The sequence below is a fragment of the Trichoderma gamsii genome, assembly GCF_001481775.2.
Source record: "Trichoderma gamsii strain T6085 chromosome Unknown Scaffold_16.2, whole genome shotgun sequence".
In the NCBI taxonomy this organism is placed as follows: Eukaryota; Fungi; Ascomycota; class Sordariomycetes; order Hypocreales; family Hypocreaceae; genus Trichoderma; species Trichoderma gamsii.
In genome coordinates, this window is record NW_020171353.1 from 695,713 (window position 1) to 714,336 (window position 18,624).

Below are 18,624 nucleotides of genomic sequence, written 5' to 3' on the forward strand. Positions count from 1 at the left end.
ATCTACAGGTGTGTAAAGCTCCCTAGTTGCCGAATCGGTTCAATAATTCCCCCCCGTCTCCTCTCGTGCCCAGGCGCGCGAACCCTCCTTTCTCTCATCAGCCCTACCAGAATCGAATATCCGAACATGCGTACTATGAGCCTTAAAAGGTAATCACTTAACAACTAGCCACCATTTATCTCATAATTTTTACTTGACGGGGGGGCGAGAAAGGGGTGTGGGGAGATAGTCCTTCCACCGAGATCTTCCACCTGTGGCAACTACAGCATCGTCACGGCCCATCATGAGGACATCAAAGCCAAATCTGCTCTTGTGCTTTGATGCATTCGGCACTTTATTCAGCCCCAAAGGAGGAGTGGCCCAACAATACGCCCAGGTTGCGAAACAATGCGGCGTTACTGGCTTTAGCGATAAGGAGCTTCAATCTCGGTTACTGGAAGCAATTAAAGAAGAGCGGGAGAAGAATCCAAACTATGGGAGGGCAACAGGATTGGGCGCCACTCAGTGGTGGACAAATGTGAGTAGAACCCCTCCGGGTTGTTTTACATTGATCAATTCTATATACGTTCAATATGCGTCCAAAACTCTAGCGTAAGACTGATTTACCCATTTCTGATATCGGTTGTTCTAGGTCATCCACAAAACATTTACACCACTCATGCGCAACAACCAGGCCCTCCCCCCTACTCTAGTCCCAAAACTACTACACCGATTCTCTTCAAGCGAAGGCTATCAAGCCCAGCGTGATCTTGTCCCAGCAATAAGAGCTTTGCGAGAGCGGATATCCCAACAAGGGGTTGAGCGGCTTGTCATTGGAGTCATCACAAATTCCGACGATCGGGTCCCCGATGTCCTGTCCTCCTTTGGGCTTAACGTAAGCCCATTACGATACGGAATACCTTTTGAAGCAAGCGCCCTTCAAGGGAAGCAATATGACATCGACTTCCATTGCATGTCATACGACGTTGGCGTGGAGAAGCCAGACAGACGGATTTTCAACGCCGCCGATATTATGCTTTCCCACATCATCAAAGCTCGGTATCACGAGACTATAAGCGAATCCGATCTGGAGGGTTGGCAAAAAGTATATGTTGGCGACGAAGTTGCCAAAGACGTCGTCGGCGCTGCTGAGGCAGGCTGGAATCCTGTGCTTCTTGACGTTGAAGGAAAGTCAACTGAGATAGCTAGCTTGGAGGATATTCCTCAACAGACTCTCAAGGATCTCTTTGAAAACCACACTTCTGTAAGAGTGGGCTCAATTCGAAATCTGATTACATGGCTTACAGGATGGAAATGAGAGGCAAAAATAATAATATGATACAACGTCGACTTAATCACAGATGTGAAAAGTAACTCCTCTCCCCTATGGTTATACAACATGCCTAATTTAAGTCGGTTGCAGAAGCAATGTTTGTATAATAAGATATTATAGGCATTCGTCTTCGGGGCTTTCATACCCTTCGCCATCACTAGTTTGAACCATCACTTTCATACACACATCGTAGAAACCACTATTATTACTCTGATCCAGATTAATAGTTTACAGCCTGTGCTTGTCAGCATTCAAGACTTCTCACACAAGAACCATCAACTTTTTCTTCCTGTTTGAACAATAGTTATCAACAAAAAATAAACTGGTCTCGTCAAGACCAACTCCCTACCACTGGATTTATGTCTAAATTCAGATGTCTGGACTTGTCAGTTTGAAACCTTTCGTACCAAACCTAAGATATCGTGCGGCGCGTTTGAACTAGCAGCTCTGCGCTTCCTCCAAGCCATTCGTGTACGAGATCTGTTGCCCCCTGTTGTCAACCATGCATATTACAAAGTCAGCATAACAAAAGGAGTAGCAAGCTCTTAAGTCAGTTATGGAGACCTATTCCTTTAAAGCCCTGGAGGAGGCGGAACCTATAGTCATCGAGGAGTGGTTAGCCGACGCTCCGCAGTTGAGAGTGTGAATCAGAGTTAGACATACAGCACTAAAGCTTCCACCAGGAGGCGGTGGTCCGGATGGTGGCGGAGGCGGTGGTGCAGAGCTTGGAGGCGGTGGTGGAGGAGGAGCTGCTTCGGCAGGAGGCGGAGGCGGCGGAGGAGAGGCGGATTGACCTGGGGCTGCTGCATGTGAGCTCTGACCTGGTGCTTGGGTCTGACCTCCATAGTACTGTTGATACAAGGCGACATAGCTACAATACGTTAGTTCTTTATCCAAGATAGTCTGGACAGGCTGATTTACTTAGCGTATCCTCCATATGCGGCATAGGGATCGGCTCCATTATAGTATTGAGCATATTGAGCAGCATAGTCGGTTGCGCTCTGCTGGTTGCTGGCTGCTGGAGCGGGGCTGTTGGAGGCACCAGAATCGGAGTTGTATCTGTTATACGAATTGTACGAGTTGTGGTGAGATCCGCCATGCGACCGGTCGTGGGACCCCCTATGGTGATGGTGGTCGCCATAACCGCCACGATCATTGTTATAGCGAGGCGGTCGAGCTTTGAATTCCTCGTACTGCTCCTTGACGTTGGCAATCAAGTCTTCGCAGAGCTCCTTGGCTTTGGCGACCATATTGGGGTCAGGTCCTCTGGAATGGAAAGTCAATAACGCAAATCCGGGCAGAAAGGAGTCTCAGTATGAATACGTACGTGACATGAAGAAACATGTCCTCGTCGCTTTCGCAGTTTGTGGCAGCCTCCAAATAGCCTGAGCCTCGGCCCTTAATTTGAACTCGACAGCCGGTTTCTTGTTGAATGTGTTTTACGTAGGCACCGCCATGGCCAACTACTTGAGCACGTAGGTTGAACCCTGGAATTGGCTCAAGAGTAATAGGGATCTTCTCATCGGGCCATTTGCGCTAAAAAGATTGGTTAGCTACTTATAATGAAGGAGTACAAGTGTTCCAGATAGTATCTTACTCGTCCAAATTCATCTCGTTCAACTTGCGGCCGCTCCTCCTGGTCTCTGCGTCGGAATCTTCGTTCATCGACAAGCTGGGGAAGCTCCTGCTTAATGAGATCGTTGATTTTTTCCACAGCGGATTCAAGACCAGCCTTGGTAGTACTGGTGATGTGAAGATATAAAGGAGGGTTCTTGTGTGCGAAGCCAAGTTAGAACGCAAAGTATAAGAGTGTGGTGTAGTGTCATTGATTCATCTTACCGCTGCAGTTGCCATGCTCTTGTTTGGGTAATAGCTACCACGGGTGGTGACATCTGGGAGGAAGAGTCAATATCAGCGTTCTAGAACTTCTTGTAGCAAGGATTATGGCGTACCAGCGCCAGTATCGTTTCGAATCTAAGTGAATACGAGGTTAGTGAGAGCAGAAAGGGGGGGAAGCAGCTGTAACTCCGCAGCTACGAGAGCTTGATAACTTGAGTCATAGTGTCGCGAGCGTCAAGCTGACGAATCCAACAGAGTAGATAGATTGAAAAGCATTTACCATTTCTTGAGTAGAGCCCTTGGTCAACAGGTATCGATTTCGCAGGTCGTTGACTTCGATGTCTTGAATGAAGTCGCCCTCGGCAACATACATATCGGGCTTCATCTCATTGTCGCCTGGCTTGTCGGATTGCTCGCCCGAAGACCTGATCGGGGGGACATCCACATGCTGGGGAGCCTTTCGCGCCTGCAGCTGAGCATTGATCTTGGCAGCGGCGGCGGCTATTTTGCGAGGTTAGCTCGTCGCAATCGCAAGTTGCACGCGCATTTGCGCATTTGCGCCTGAAGAGCCGTGAGTCAAAGGGACGTACCAGCGGCGGCAGCAGCATCTACTGCAGGTTTCTTTGTCTCGGAAGAATCATCCTTGGGCAGCGGACTGCGGTCTCTGCCTTCGTGGCGGCGCGTAGGCGGAGATCGGGAGCGCCTGTCGAATCTAGATGCTCGTTTGGGCTCAGGCTCCGTCTGGTCGAAACGAGATCGCTTTGGTCGTCGCTCAGTATCCTCCATGGCGTCGCGAGAGATGGACAGTTTGCGATTGGCAAAATTCGGTTGTTCTATTGTTTGGCAGGAAAAGCAAGAGCCGCTCGCAAATAGAGCCGAGGTTGCGTCGTATTCAGCAAAGAAGGCAGATGAAGGATGCAAGGCTGCAGGGCACAAGAGCTCGGGACATGCGTGGATCAGCACCAATAGCCAACCACTGTGCTTGGGCACTCTTTAGAGGGCACTTGGTACCTAAATGGGTGATTTTTTTCCTTTTTTTTCTCTGCCTCGTATCAAGATTAGATAGACAGGGGTGCGCCTGCTTGGCATCGGAAAAACGTACTTGCGCGTGCAAGCCTATTGCCTTACATAATCCTGACCACTTAAAGCTGAACCCATGGGGAAGTGCTTGGTTGGCCTGCGGTGTCGGAGCTCTTGCTGATAAAAGACCCCTACCTACCTATGTAATGTACGCAGGCCAATGTAGCAATTGGGCGCAATTGAGATGCGTTTTAAGTCATGAATTTTTGAATCCTGCATTTCAAAGTACTGGGCTTCAGGACACGCCATCTCGCTGTCTATGGTGGCAATGCGGTCGTCAGCCACACATGCGCTCTTACGTGAGGCGTTGCGGGTTGAGGCCGCTTTGGGGAGCTGTATTCTGTCAAGAGGCTCAGTACAGCAGAGATATACTCAGAGCGAGATCAGAGACTCTCGAGCAATTAGTGTCTCAGTATGGCCTACAACAAGCGATCAATCACATAACAGAAGAAGAAAATTGAGCCCGATAATAACCACCACAGGGCGCAAAAGAGTATGTAACCTGTACTTTCACATATGCCGAGTATGGCCAGATCGCGGGGGAGTTCTTGGCGGGGCACACATCCGATCACTTTCGGGTGCTGGAATATGCTCGTGATAGTGCTGGAGCAGCTGAGCGCTCAACCGCCTTCTTGGACCATCAAGGTTCCAGCAGCCAATCAGAGTTTTCTTAAGTTGCCCTTTCACGCTCAGTAATTAAGTTGGCTGTAGTCCCCATTTCGGAACATTGAAGTATAAATGCAGCAGTAGTGGAATCTTTTTCCCTACATACAGGTATATATTAGCGTCCGTCAGCCAACTGACCCCGTGCTAAATCGCTGCGTCAGTCAAAACCTCCGGTTTATCGGAGCCCACCTCCATCTCTCGCGGCCACTAACTTTTCTTGTTTCTTTTTAAATCCTTCCATCTTCAGTGACTCAACGCTCACGAAGCATCCAACCCCATTCCATCGCCGTCCGACTTACTGTCTTTCAGCGACCGAACTCGATTGGTTCGCGGCACTGCAGGATGGCTTCGCTTCGGCCATGGAGCGCGCCTTTGCGCCTCGCTGCGAAGTCTCTCCCCACTGCTGTGCGGACGACGACTGTGCGACACAGCTCATCCAGCAGCTCAACCTCTGCCATCGCCTACAAGGCCCTGCGCCGCCGCTCGGCTCCTCTGCCCATCACCGACACCCCCCCAGCCTGGTCGGCCCAGGCCGCCGTCTCCAACATTCTCTATGAGACGCCCACGCCCTCCATGGCGCCTCCGAAGCGTCACATCCTCAACTGCCTGGTCCAGAACGAGCCGGGTGTGCTCTCTCGTCTCTCCGGTATTCTCGCTGCCCGGGGTTTCAACATTGATTCTCTGGTTGTGTGCAGCACCGAGGTGGAGGATCTGTCTCGCATGACCATCGTCTTGACCGGCCAGGACGGCGTTGTCGAGCAGGCCAGAAGACAGTTGGAAGACCTGGTGCCTGTTTGGGCTGTGCTGGATTATAGCGACGCCGCTCTGGTCCAGCGCGAACTTCTTCTTGCCAAGGTCAACATTCTCGGACCTGAGTACTTTGAGGAGCTGCTGGCCCATCACCGCGAAATCAGCAACGGCGAGCACGATGGCGAGCCTACCAACGAGTTTGAGCGAACTCTCGAAGAGTCGGCCAAGGACTTCCACCCTGGCAAGCTAGCTGCCAGTGAGGCTCTCCGACACAAGCATGAGCACTTGAAGACCATCACCTACTTCACCCACCAATTTGGAGGCAAGGTGCTGGATATTAGCACTACCAGCTGCATTGTTGAAGTGTAAGTCATACAGCATCCTCATGAGCGTCACTTGCTAGAATAACCCCCCGGGCTAACATGTTGGGTTACAGGTCCGCTAAGCAGTCGAGAATTGACTCATTCTTGAAGCTGGTTTCTCCCTTTGGAATTTTGGAATCTGCCCGTACCGGTCTGATGGCCCTGCCCAGGTCACCACTCGCCAAGCACACCGAGGAGCCTATTATCAAGGATGCCGACGAGATTGTTGATGCAAGCCAGCTTCCTCCTGGTTAAAATCATGTTTTCCTACGAGTATTTATTGTACCTAGCTGGTGCCAATTGGGACAGTTCTGGTAAAGGGAATGGTTGTTGGTTTATAGCAGTTTTGTATGAATTCGATTTTTTTAACCACCTGTGCTTTTGAGAGTGTGCGAAAAGTTTTTTCTTCAAAGCTTCTTATAAACTACATAAGTTTGAAGGTTTTAATATTACTCGAGAACACCCTTGTTTACAACGAAGCCTTCTAATGCCGCTGTGGAAAGAAAAAGAACAAGTCAGCGTTATGTTGCCATATCTAGCAGAAGAGTGACTTACCAACGGCTGCCCAGAGTCGATTCTCCGCCTCGGGGAAGACAAGAGACCTCGGGCTGTAGAACACCTCATCCGCAACTTCTTCGGGGTGTCGAGGCAGGCAGTGCATGAACTTCCAATTATCATTGGCACCGCCTCGAGTTGCCAGTTCGTTAGTGATCTGATATCCGGCGAAAGCCTTGAGCCTCTTCTGCTTCTCAGCTTCCTGTCCCATTGAGATCCAGGTGTCGGTAACAAGAATATCGGCGTTCTTAATGGCTTCCTCGGGAACAGTCGTCTCTGACAGCTTACCGGGTGATTTGACACCGTTAGCAGCTGAGTTGATGAGCTTCCTCATGTGGTCGGGGATTCCGTAGCCCTGGGGCGAGGCGACAGCGATCTCGACGCCGGTCTTGACGCAACCGATGGCCAGGTCAAACAGCACGTTGTTGGAGTCACCGACCCATGCAACCTTGAGGCCACTGAGATTGAGGCTATTGTCGCTTGAGACGGAAGATGGGAAGGCCTCGTAGATGGTGAGAAAGTCGGCAATGGTCTGCAAGGGGTGGAAATCATCTGAGAGGGCATTGATCACAGGCACGGTCGAGTGCTCTGCCAGGCCTGTGACATCAGAATGAGGACCGACTCGAGCGACCATACAAGATGTCATTGATGAAATGACAACAGAAGTGTCATATAGCGACTCATTTACCTGCCCAGTGTTAGTGACGAATATCAACTAAAAATCAATAAACGCTAGAAAGCACCAACACCAAGCTGAATATCATCCTTGCCGAGAAACATGGGGTGTCCTCCCAGCATCGTGACCGCAGCCTCGGTCGAGACTCGAGTCCTGGTGCTTCGCTTGCTGAACATCATGGCCACCGTCTCGCCAGCCAAGCCGTTGCTCAGGTGCGGCACTCGGCCAGACTTGACGTCTTGTTTCCGGGCGGCGGCATTGCGCACCAGGGCGGAGAATTCTGAAGGCTTGAGGTCGCTGATGGACATGAGATGCCGGGGCTTGGCGGCGGCTTGTGAGTAGGCGCGGCTTTGGAAGCCATTGGCCGCGTTTCGGAGGGCTCGCGCTGCTGTGATCTTCATGACGTCCTTTTTTTTTTCCTAAGCTGACGAGAGCTTTACCTGCGATTGGAGCTGGAGAAATTGCCAATTGATGCTATGAGATGGAATGAAACTGAAATTCAGATCCAAAACGTTGAATTTATAACATTTGCTGGTGCGACCTATCAAAATGTAGAGTCATGTAGTTATCAGAGCTGCAAAAGAGTCAGTCATCGGCGCCGATGTGAGGTTTGCCGCAGAAAAAAAAAGTGGGGTCGCTGGCTGTAGCTCTAGCCCGTTTGATGCTTGTAACACAGGCATGTAAAATGCAAGCACTTTAAAGATTCCGGATGCGGGCACAAATAACACCGAAATTGGGTTGAGAGTCATTACAATAAAAACGTCATTAATGCATTAAGAGGGAATATGAGAAAGAAATTGTAGGAGTACATTGTATGTCCATGTATGTGATGGCAGCAGTATACGCTTGTTGAATATATACTAGATAGGTACTAAGTAAGTTATATACACGATGTTGTAAGAATTGTAAAGCTATATACTACTTTTGAAAGTATTAAATGGGCAATAAGAGCATTATTTTTCTTGTGATTCACTAATGATACAGCCCTCACAAGAAACTCTTCGCGGTCAGCGACTTAGGCGACGTGGTCAGGGTCAACATCGGCAAAGGTAGTGCCAACGGCAACCTCATCGTACCAGACCTGGCGGAAGCTCTGGCTACCAACCATCTTGTTGTCGTCGTGCCAGCTGTTGGCATAGAGACCGATGCGGAACTGGAAGAGGCTGTCGTCGTCGAGAGTGGTGGAGATGTCGTACTCCTCGTGCACCTTGGCGCCGTCGAACCAGACCTTGAAGTAGCCGGTGCCATCGGATGCCCACTTGACCTGGAGGATGACCTTGTGCCACTGGCCGGGGGTGATGGCGCCCAGGTTGGGACGAGTGACAATGTTGCGGCCGCAGTTGGGCTGGCGGTAGTGGCCGTTGACGTAGCGAGCGTACAGCTGGCCGTTCTGGGTCCAGATCATGGTGGAGGGCATCCAGTCATCGCCGCCGCAGCCAGCGCCGGGACGGTTGGCAATGAACTGGGCAAGGTTGTAGGACTGGCTGGAGGTCTCCCACGTGTCGGAGAGGCGGAACGTGAAGCCGTAGAAGAGCTCATCGCCGCGCTTGTAGCCTTGGTTGTGGTCGACCTCGGAGTGGTAGCGGTCGTGGTACGAGGTTCCAAGGTAGGTCTGGGTCATCTTGAGGGCCGAGGTGCCCTTGTAGACGACGTTGGAAACTTCAGAGACGGTGCCCTGAGCTTCGTGGCGAACAAAGTCAAAGCCGTTGAGGTGACCGTCGTTGTAAAAGGTGCGGGTGGCGCTGGCCGCTGGCAGAAGAGCCATGGCGGCGGCGAAAAGGGACTTGAGAGCAACCATTTTGAAGGTGATTCTTCTCCTCGACAGGTTTTATTCGGAATTTGACCTGAGACTGAGTTGATTGTGTGAGTAGGAGATGAAGGTTTCGAACAAAATGATCGACAGAGCCCGACTACTTATACTTGTGCCCTCCTGCACTTCCCGTTAACCGAAACGAGCGAACTGCGTTATTAACCTTGTCTTTTAACATACAGATCCCGAGGGAAAGCGTGCTCTACCATGCTTGCAACTAGACTGATACGAGGCTGGTATTCAAGCACCATTATGCACCACCACACTCAAGGATCTAGCTCATTCGGAATGACTATAATTGCTCTCATAGAGCTGGTCATCAATTCGGAGAAAGCTAGATCGTTCAATTAGAGAGCGTTTCATTGCAGACTAGCCAATCAATACTCATTAAGCCCCTGGAGATCGAGCGGACTGCAGCCATGTTTCTCGGATGGATCTCGGTGGATCTCTATGCATAACCAGCTCATGGTTCCCAAATGCCAAACTGGGCAGGAGAAGTCTAAGTGGCGTGGGTTGGGCCGAGCTGTGACTGGTGGATTAAATTCGATTTCCAAAGCCATTCTAGAAATCAGATCTAAGCCAGTACCACGAGTCGGTCGGTCTGTGAAGCTCACCACATCTCACTTCCAGGTGTGTTTGTTATAAGATTGTAACAGGCCATCTTACGGATGTCATACGTAAACTTTCCATATCATCAGGTTAAGCTTTGACTACGGGTTCGCCGGCTGCTACATTTGGAACTATCACTTAAAATAGCAATTCTTGTTACAATATCTGAACTAAATTTTTCATCTCCAGCATTTGAGCTGATTGTGTAGCTTATCAATTGTTGCTCAGGGGATATAGCAGTGAGTTTAGTACGGAGTAGACTTGCATGTCTTGGCTCTCTGAGCTGTGATGCATCCAGATGACCATCTAGCACCATACTCTAAGGGAGCCTTGCAAATTTCGCTTTAGGACTAGCAGTATTTGACAAGAGGCCTCGAAGACACAAAACTATACTAGTAGGTATACTAGTTTATTGCTTCTGTTGCTCTATAACCCCTGGAGAGAGAACAGCGAGTAATGCAACGCGACCCACTAAAGTAACCATGAAAGTAGAGTAAAATTTAAGTTTAGTGCGCGCGGCGGCATTAGTGAGGTAGCAGCATTCACTGAACCAAATTCTACGAGATAAACGCCGGACAAAGGGATTGATAGGTTAGTTGTAGCAGTGTCTGATGATTACTAAGTGTTTGTCAAAGTGAGGATAATAAGTCATTCTATCGCAGCTGCAGCAAAAAATACTCAGGCGTATGTTATTCGGAAGGGCGGAGCATACTGTGGGCTGTCTGCGGACTTGCAAACAAATAGTCCTGCCTAATAATAAGCAAGCCGTTTATACGCATAGGTAGTTCTACAAATAGGAGCAGGCGCCAAGTTCAGATTACCGAAAGAGGAAGCTCGCGATATTCTTGGCACGTACTGGCTGTCAGAGATACTCTTACGCTCGTCAACTAAAGCCAGAGGTCTCCCCAGGAGCGGATAAAGGCGGTTTATTGCCAAGACTCTTTTTCCGTCTGCTCCTTTTTTTGTCTTCCCATTTCGCAGCTACTTGATTCCTCCAATCATGAGACTGGAAGTTTTTAGACCAAATGAGCAGCATTGAAGAGGCCAATGGAACGCCCCCCTGTAGTGGGCTACTCATACGATAGATGCAATTCTAACTGCGGAAGATTCGAGGAGACAATCATAGCGCCTAGCATGCGACATTACCAAGAACAGAAACTGCAATGCATAGCACTTGGGCATCGCACTTACTGTTTAGAAGCAGGTTTGAGCCCGCGTGCCTATAGATGCCAGGCAAAGCAAGTAAGCGTACAGCAATAAGGATGAATCCTGAAATTGGTTATCTACAGAAAGGTGTAAAATCATCTGCTGCTCACCTACATTGATCTCTGGCCTGTGATTCACGATGCAAGTGGAACATGTCTTACAGCTTGTGCTTCAGGGTAGGGCACTTGTTTCTCTAGGTGAGGGGCCTCCAGAGCTTTCCGTTGAGACATGGTCCACTTCGTCTGTTCAAGAATTGGTTGACAACAAAAGTCAATGGAGCACCTATCGGCTTATCTTGTCCAGATTTCCCTTCGTCAAGAGACTGCAAATTTGGGAGACAAAATCAGGGCACTATAGATCTACTATACAGGTACACCTTTTAGAATGGCCGCAAGTCGTGATTTCTAAACAGGTAGGTATCTATTATTGATATTGTGCTGTTGCTTCTATTATTTCTATTTCCTTTTCCAATACTTAGGCTTCATTTACTCCATTATACACTTGCGTATCTACTGTAGTCGAGGGTGCTCCAGCTGATACCCCCAAAAAAAAAGCGGAGCACTCTTCACTGAGCCTCTTTAGTTGGGATGCAGCAGCTTCATCTGTTGGCTGAAGACGCAATTATGGAGCATCCCACCTCCGACTGAGGTACGAAACTTAGCCAGCTGCATCAGGTTAGCTCTTGAGCCCAGGAACCTGAGACCTGGAAGGTACGGAGTACTCCGTGCCACTACAGATTAGTGGTGCCTGCACTAGTTTTAGCACAGGGCGCGGCACGCTGGGAGGCAGAAACGGCCCCTGCGCAGGTACTCGGTACTCCATTATCTCTTTCAGGGGACGTTACTCAGCAATTGTGGCACCGAGCAGCCAATCATATCGGCCGTCCACGTGTACTGTCTCCGTTCTCGAGCCGCCCCGATACCCAATGGCCCACTCCTGTCACTCGATCGTGACGACAACAACTTCCACCTTCAATCCAAGCCGATAATACCAATCCAGCCCATCTTGGCAAATCCGGAAGCCTTGCCTTGCAGAAGTGATCATCTCCGCAGTCTGGAGCATCCTCCACTCCTCGCGACTAGACGCTTACGGCAGCCGCTGCTCGTACATCCTATTCAGCCTCCAGTGAGAGGTGACGTCTCGCCAGGGACGCATCTTACTGCAGTCTTCACGCTATCGCCCAACTCCCAGGCCCGCCATGCCTGACTTCCGGGTCATCGTTAGCTTCCTGAAACCAAATTCTCGCTCTACCGATGCCGCAACACTAGACAATGAGCCACCGGAGGCATCGGAGACGTCTCCCTTGCTCTCGTCGGAATCCGAGCGCGCGCCGGTCACTGAAGCTTCGCCATTGCTTTCTGAAGCCAATCATGGCCAAGAGAGTGAAGATGGCGAAAGCGACAGCTTAAACAAGCCTCCGAAGAAGTCAGGAAGCCGCCTACGATGGCCCTCAATTATCGCCATTGCAGTCTTGGCCGCCCTCACTGTGGTAGTCATGGTCCTGGGTTTCCTCGTCCCTCCTGCCGTCAAGACCTACGCTGAGACTGCTGCCGTTATCGAACCAACCGGCCTATCTCTCGAATCTCTCACTCCAGATAGCGTTCGTGTGCGAATTCAAGCCAATTTCAAGTTGGACGGCGCTCGAGTTCAAGATGCCACAGCAAGACGCCTCGGCAGACTGGCAACCAGCATCGTCAGAACCCTCGATACCGAAGAGACAAACGTTAGCGTTCGTTTGCCCAATTACGATAACGCTCTCCTGGGCTCTGCCGTCGTGCCACCATTGACTATCAACTTGGTTGATACAAAAACTACCGTGCTAGACTTTGTGGCAGATCTCAGCCCTGGAGACGCCGAGAGTCTCCGCCAAATTGTGAATGACTGGCTAGATGGCAAGCTTGAGCAGGTCAAGGTGACCGGTTCGACCGCACTTCGTATCAAAACGGGCATTTTGCCGCTTGGAACTCACGACGTGGTCGAGTCCATGGTCTTTGAAGGTCAATCTCTCTACCGCACCTTTGCTGCATTGTATTTTGGAGAAAAAACAATAATTTGAAGAGTCTTTTCATTTGTATTCTCGTGTTGCAGCATTTGCTAATTCCATTATAGCCAACGAAATCCCATCTTTGCCCGAATACAACATAGACCGTCTCAACATCCATGACGTTCCTATTGGTGATGGAGGGCGGATGGCCGTTGGGGCGAACGCATCAATCGTCGCATACAACGACTATCCCATTGGCCTTACCGTTCCAAAGCTTGCATTTGATATCCTCGTTCCCAACTGTGACCCATCCGAACCTCCCATCATGATCGCCACTGCCATTACACATCCAATCGATGTTGAGCCGCATGCTAATGTTACGGTCGATGCCACCGGTGTCATCAATGATCTGTCGGAAGAGCTTACCCAGGCTTGTCCTCTCACCAAAATGTCGCCGCTCGACAACTTTTTCAAGCATTATATGAATGGCGAAGATGCCCAGGTCTACGTCCGAGGTCAGAACTCCGATGAGTCGGATGTTCCAGAGTGGATCAGATCTTTCCTCAGCAGCGTCATCGTTCCTTTCAGCTTCCCAGGATCATCGTTTGATGATGCTATTCGCAACCTCTCTCTTACAGATGTCGATTTCAAACTTCCAAGTCCTTTTGCGGATCCCAATGATCCCGACTCAAAAGCTCGTGTTTCTGGGACGATCCAAGTTCTGGCCGTACTTCCCTCTGAGCTGAATGTGGACATCAGTGTCAACAGTCTCCGAGCCAGTGGTAACATCTTTTACGAAGGCAAGAAATTTGGCGAGTTGAATGTGCAACAGTGGCAAAAGGCCAATTCCAGCAAGATGAACGACCCTGAAGACGGCCAAGCGGAGCTTGAAATCACGTCTAGGATCAACAATGTGCCCCTTGACATCACTGATAGCGATGTCTTCAGCGATGTAATGGGACAGCTTCTACTCGGCGATGAGGATCTTCTGCTTGACGTTGAGTCACTCGTTGACATCAAGGTCTCAACGGTGCTTGGAGATCTAGTTCTCAGAGATGTCCCCGCAAAGGGCAAGATTCCAGTAAAACGTTTGTCCTCGCCTTGGTAATTTATTGCGCGGCTCGCTTGTGATGGTGTCATGACGCGTCTTTTGAGCTATTGAAAGTACAGTTATGATTCATGTCACAAGATGCCCAAGGATAGCTCTACTAACTCAATGGAACAGAGCTTCCTGGTAAATCGCTTACGAAACTTGACCCCCGCGTCTTCAATCTGGTCATCGTGAACACAACGAAACATGCTGTTCACATGCAGGCGTCGGTCAACTTAACGAATCCTACGCCTTACACAGCCTTTATTCCTTTTGCAACTGTTCACGTCTATAATAAAGAGCTCATCATTGGAGAAGTCACTGTTAGCAATCTTGACGTACAATTGGGAAACAACACAAATTTGGCCGTATCCGCTTCTTGGGATCCGGTGTCTCTTGGCGGTGAGGAAAGTCACAAAGCCGCCGCGAAATTGCTATCCGACTATCTTTCAGGCCAAAACACAACATTGACACTCAAGACTCATCGGGGCAGTATTCCAGGACAGCCCATCATCGGTGACGCGCTCTCCAAGTTCAACATCACGCTGCCAACACCCCGAATCAAACTTCCGGGGGACAAGAAGCACGGCAGTAGCCAGGGTAAAAACTTTGTGAGAGATGCCGTCTTTCATCTTTTCTCATCTACGGCCTCTTTCAATCTGGCATCACCACTCAAGCAGAATACTATACATATTGAGATGATAAACGCTACAGCATATTACAACCATACAGAACCCGTTGGCCACATCCTCTACGATGAGCCCTTCGATGCGCCCCCAGGGGTGACGGAGACTCCACGACTCCCGGTTACATGGTCGGCAGATAGCATCGGTTATGATAAACTGATTGATGCCATGGACGGCTCATTGAAACTTGATGCCTCGGCAAACGCGACAATAAGGATAGGAAACTGGATAGAGACCGTCCATTACGAGGGACGGGGGATTGGAGCTAGGGTCAGGATATAGACGGTACATTTATTTCGTTCATTCGTTCTTTAAGCTATGATATCGTTTTGGATTTGTGTTTGGGAGCAGCGTTTGGTGTCTCATTCTGGACTTTTGATTTTTTGATTCACAAGGAATGCTTTGGTATACAGGTTGACATTTTCTACAAGAAATTTATATGCGATATACACAGAGATACTCTCAAAGCTGAATATGCAAAACGAGTCCGCAAGTAAGCAGAGACGTGACTTTTGGAAGAAGTGTACAACTGTATTGGTATAATCATCATCGGAAAGTGGCAATCTACATCTAATTCTAAAAATCTCTTCTTTGTTCGACAACCGTCCTAATACACCAACCCTGAGGGCTATACTCTATCTTGGATATCATCTACTAAGTATTTACGGAAATACGAAACACATTACTAGAGACAAGATACAGGATCACATTACGAGTTATTCATCTGGCATCATCACGCTGAGCAATAGAGAAGTGGGATCGAATCAAAATGACGAACCTGGAGTAGGTACACCACGTCGATATCGACTCTAGCAGTGTCAGCAAGGGACAAAACACACAAAGCGAGAGAAAAGAAAGAGTATAATGAGAAAAGGAATAAGCACCTTTGGTTTGAAGTCAAAATTTCCCTAATAAAGCCAACAAGCGGTACTTAGTAAATACGCCGAGAGGTAGTGGTGAGACAGTTTTCGCAAAAGAAGAATAAAGAAGAAGAAAAAAGGAAAGCTGTTCCTTCGACTCGAGTCGTCTTCATGGTTGAACAACTTTAGCCGAGCCGTACACCTGCTTCCCTGCGCTTCTTCAGCTGCTGCGCCGTCGCCAAGTTCATGCCGGCGCTTTCGCTCGCGTCAAACATGCTCTGCGCCTCTTGCCTCTTTTCGTCGTCAATCTTCTTGAGACGCTTTTCGGTCTTGCCCTTGCCGCTGCCCTTGCCGTGGAACTGGTGGCTGAGATGTTTGAAGGCCTCTTTGCGGTCTAGCAATCGGCCGTGATCATCGACATACTTCAACTCAACATTTGGCTTGTAGTTCGCGTTAAAGAGCTCGGCCATCTTCTTCGATTGCTGGTGGTCACGGTGGGTGTTTTGCTGTCGAGCCCACTCTTCTCTTTCTCGAACAGACATGCGATCTAACCTGCCGCTCATTCTGTCACGTTCTCTCTGTTGTCGAGTCTGTTCGTCCAATTCAGCCTCCAGGACTCTCTTCCTAGAAAGAAATTCTTCGCGAGCAACGAAGTCTTCATAGCTTCCACTCTTCTCCTGAGACTCGAGGAGTCCTCGTTCTCGAAGCAGTGCGAGGGCTGCGCCAATACCGGTACTGACCATCTTTTCATCCTCAATGCCCACATCTTTTCCCTCCCCCTCTTGCTTAATCTTGTTATTCCTCTCTTCTTCTTCTTGGCGTGCTGCAATCTCTGCTGAAGAGTCATCCATTTCATGATCTTCGTTTCCATCTCCACCTGCATCTCCATCGCCCATGTCATGATCTTCGTCTGCTTCAGGCCTTTTTGTAATCTGTTTTTGCTTCCTGGTCTGGCGGTCGTCATCATCTGGTTTGCTCAGGCCGGCAACAAATTCAGAAATCTCGCCGATCACAAGGCCACCGCTTTGGGCCTCCTCGGGCACCTCGGGCACCTCGTCGTCTTCTTTGAGTTGTCTTGCAATATCTTCAGGTCGCGTCTTTTTGCGTTTCTTTAGAGCGTTTTTCCTTTGAATCGCTAACGACGCTTGAAGGTCGTCGTCATCGGCAAAGTTGTCGGCAGAGGCAGCTTTTCGTTTCTTAGTCGTAGAATCCTTAGAATCAATGTCCATAGAGCCAGAATCCACTGGAGCGGTTTCCAAGGGGAATATATCATCTTCATCCAGCTGCTTCTGCCTTGTGCCCTTGTTTCCCTTCTTTTTTTTGGGCTTCTTCACCTTGATTTCTGAAAGGGCAAGGTAGTCTGATGAAGGTGCAGCATCATCTAGCGAATTGTCAGCTATCGTGCTACTAGTAAGATTCTTGGGCCTTTTGCTTCTGAACATACCGACAATATCATCGAGGCTTATTGACTGAATCTTCTTCCCCTTCCTTTCTGGCTGATCCAGGATATCTGAGAGTTCGGCGATGGCTCCGTCGTCATCGAGAGTAAATCTCTTGGCTTTTTTGCCGTTGATCTCCTCGTCATATTGTGCCAGGATAGTGCCCTCACCATCATCATAATCATTAGGGTTGTAGCCCTTCAGCTTCTTCTTGAGTTCCAATCTTTCAGTGAGCTTCTCTTGCTCTTTGATGCCCAAATTTTCGAGCTCATCTCCCTCTTCCTCGTTCTGGTCAATCGTCGTATCTTTCAAAGTAAGAATTTGTTCGTCTCCGTCTAGGAAAGACGTTGAATCGTGAGCTACTTTGATGCCTGCGAGGTCTTTGGAGGTGTATTGGATAGCTGCCGCTGCCTCTGCCTCTGCTGCAGCAAGCTCTTCTTCTAGCTTCCTCACTGTGTCAATCTTCTTTTGTCGCTTCTTTTGCCCTGTCAACCACGCCTTTGCATCAAGATCGCTGCTTTGGCCTTCTTCACCGAGTCCCTTTCCCTCTAACAGAGCAAATCGCTGGGCCTTTTCACGGGCTTTTCGTACGGCGGTGGCCTTCTCTTCGCGTCGTTTCTTGGCAGCTTCTTCGTCCTGCACCCTTTTGTAATTGTCATATGCCTGGGCTTGGCGACTTTCGACGGTGCTTCCAGGTTCTTCCTCGTTGTCGGACGCTGAAGCTTGATGCGATACCTCGGCTCCAGGTACCGGCAAGGGCTTCATGCCCAGTGAAATTCGGATGCGATTCGTCTCTTCGATCGTTGCCGCGTCCATGGTTGCTTACTGTTGGTATCAGACAGGATGAAAGTTGGTCAGGCTGTCGCGAACACGTAAGAAAGAAGAAAGTCTCAAACGCCGTCTAGTCGGGTACAAGATGGCGGTACTTGATGCTCCACCGCAGCCTGGCTGCTAAATTCGTTCGTCACTTGGCGCGCAACCTATTTTAGCCGAAATATTTCCGGTCTTCTTATCACGTGATTCTCCCCACCAGCCAATCTTATCGCGACTCCTTATAAGGCTCTATCGTGAAATTTTCTTTCAAGCTTCTTTTCTTCTTAACATACACGGATCTGTGCTCTGCGGTCCCCTGCGTTCACGCGTCAGGGTCGACTGCTTTGCAGCTCGATAACTCTATGGAGCCATCAACTTGCTATGGTGTCAATCATCCTATCGACAGGTCCAAGAAGAATTCGACCTCTGGCTGCCTCATTCGCTGTCGCAAGACGGCTTGAGTGTTGTGGCTGGAGGACCCGGGGGCCCCATATTCCGAACCTTTCACCAAGGCCGTCGGCCGATGAAGTTGAGGAAAACCATGGGATGCCTACATCTCAGCGCGTGCAATGCCCAGGTAGTACCAGATGCTCTGTAGACATCTCTGTAGACATCTCTGTAGACATGTCCGTAGACATGTCCGTAGACGGCTGTTGAGCCTCAACTCAGAGCCGTCTGACCTCATGATGCCACCCCGACTAGCTGCTCGGAGCAAACCATGATTAATTGTATTACTCGGGCCGTAATATCTACGAAATAACTCCGAGGAACTCGGAAAGCAAAATGCGATCCCTTGTCAGCGGGGCAGATGGGAGAACAGTTTGCTTACTCGATGCAAGCCGCGTGATTGTTAGGGAGGGATGCCGTATAAGCAGCCTCCTGAGTCC

General features: G+C 49.5%; 7 protein-coding genes across 7 annotated transcripts; 3 read left to right on the plus strand and 4 right to left on the minus strand.

Annotated features, from left to right (window-relative positions):
• Positions 1-283: 283 nt before the first annotated feature.
• TGAM01_v205379 (hypothetical protein) lies at positions 284-1,310 on the plus strand (the record flags this gene model as incomplete). The annotated part of the gene is made up of 3 exons (XM_018807809.1): positions 284-517; positions 632-1,243; positions 1,287-1,310. The coding sequence occupies 3 exons, from the start codon at positions 284-286 to the stop codon at positions 1,308-1,310; spliced, it is 870 nt and encodes a 289-aa protein (XP_018658997.1).
• Positions 1,311-1,884: 574 nt separating this feature from the next.
• Positions 1,885-3,937, minus strand: TGAM01_v205378 (hypothetical protein; the record flags this gene model as incomplete). The annotated part of the gene is made up of 9 exons (XM_018807810.1): positions 1,885-1,908; positions 1,976-2,183; positions 2,234-2,578; positions 2,640-2,848; positions 2,910-3,083; positions 3,152-3,204; positions 3,265-3,286; positions 3,432-3,652; positions 3,742-3,937. The coding sequence occupies 9 exons, from the start codon at positions 3,935-3,937 to the stop codon at positions 1,885-1,887; spliced, it is 1,452 nt and encodes a 483-aa protein (XP_018658998.1).
• Positions 3,938-5,239: 1,302 nt separating this feature from the next.
• TGAM01_v205380 (acetolactate synthase small subunit, mitochondrial) lies at positions 5,240-6,264 on the plus strand (the record flags this gene model as incomplete). Its single annotated transcript, XM_018807811.1, has 2 exons — positions 5,240-6,012; positions 6,084-6,264. 2 exons carry the CDS (start codon positions 5,240-5,242, stop codon positions 6,262-6,264), a joined length of 954 nt encoding a protein of 317 aa, XP_018658999.1.
• Positions 6,265-6,458: 194 nt separating this feature from the next.
• On the minus strand, positions 6,459-7,641 carry TGAM01_v205381 (ornithine carbamoyltransferase; the record flags this gene model as incomplete). The annotated part of the gene is made up of 3 exons (XM_018807812.1): positions 6,459-6,502; positions 6,565-7,252; positions 7,312-7,641. 3 exons carry the CDS (start codon positions 7,639-7,641, stop codon positions 6,459-6,461), a joined length of 1,062 nt encoding a protein of 353 aa, XP_018659000.1.
• A 614-nt stretch (positions 7,642-8,255) lies between these two features.
• Positions 8,256-9,038, minus strand: TGAM01_v205382 (hypothetical protein; the record flags this gene model as incomplete). Its single annotated transcript, XM_018807813.1, has 1 exon — positions 8,256-9,038. The coding sequence occupies one exon, from the start codon at positions 9,036-9,038 to the stop codon at positions 8,256-8,258; it is 783 nt and encodes a 260-aa protein (XP_018659001.1).
• A 3,025-nt stretch (positions 9,039-12,063) lies between these two features.
• TGAM01_v205383 (hypothetical protein) lies at positions 12,064-14,907 on the plus strand (the record flags this gene model as incomplete). Its single annotated transcript, XM_018807814.1, has 3 exons — positions 12,064-12,862; positions 12,975-13,937; positions 14,075-14,907. The coding sequence occupies 3 exons, from the start codon at positions 12,064-12,066 to the stop codon at positions 14,905-14,907; spliced, it is 2,595 nt and encodes an 864-aa protein (XP_018659002.1).
• A 763-nt stretch (positions 14,908-15,670) lies between these two features.
• TGAM01_v205384 (hypothetical protein) lies at positions 15,671-17,740 on the minus strand (the record flags this gene model as incomplete). Its single annotated transcript, XM_018807815.1, has 2 exons — positions 15,671-16,866; positions 16,930-17,740. 2 exons carry the CDS (start codon positions 17,738-17,740, stop codon positions 15,671-15,673), a joined length of 2,007 nt encoding a protein of 668 aa, XP_018659003.1.
• Between the last annotated feature and the right edge of the window lie 884 nt (positions 17,741-18,624).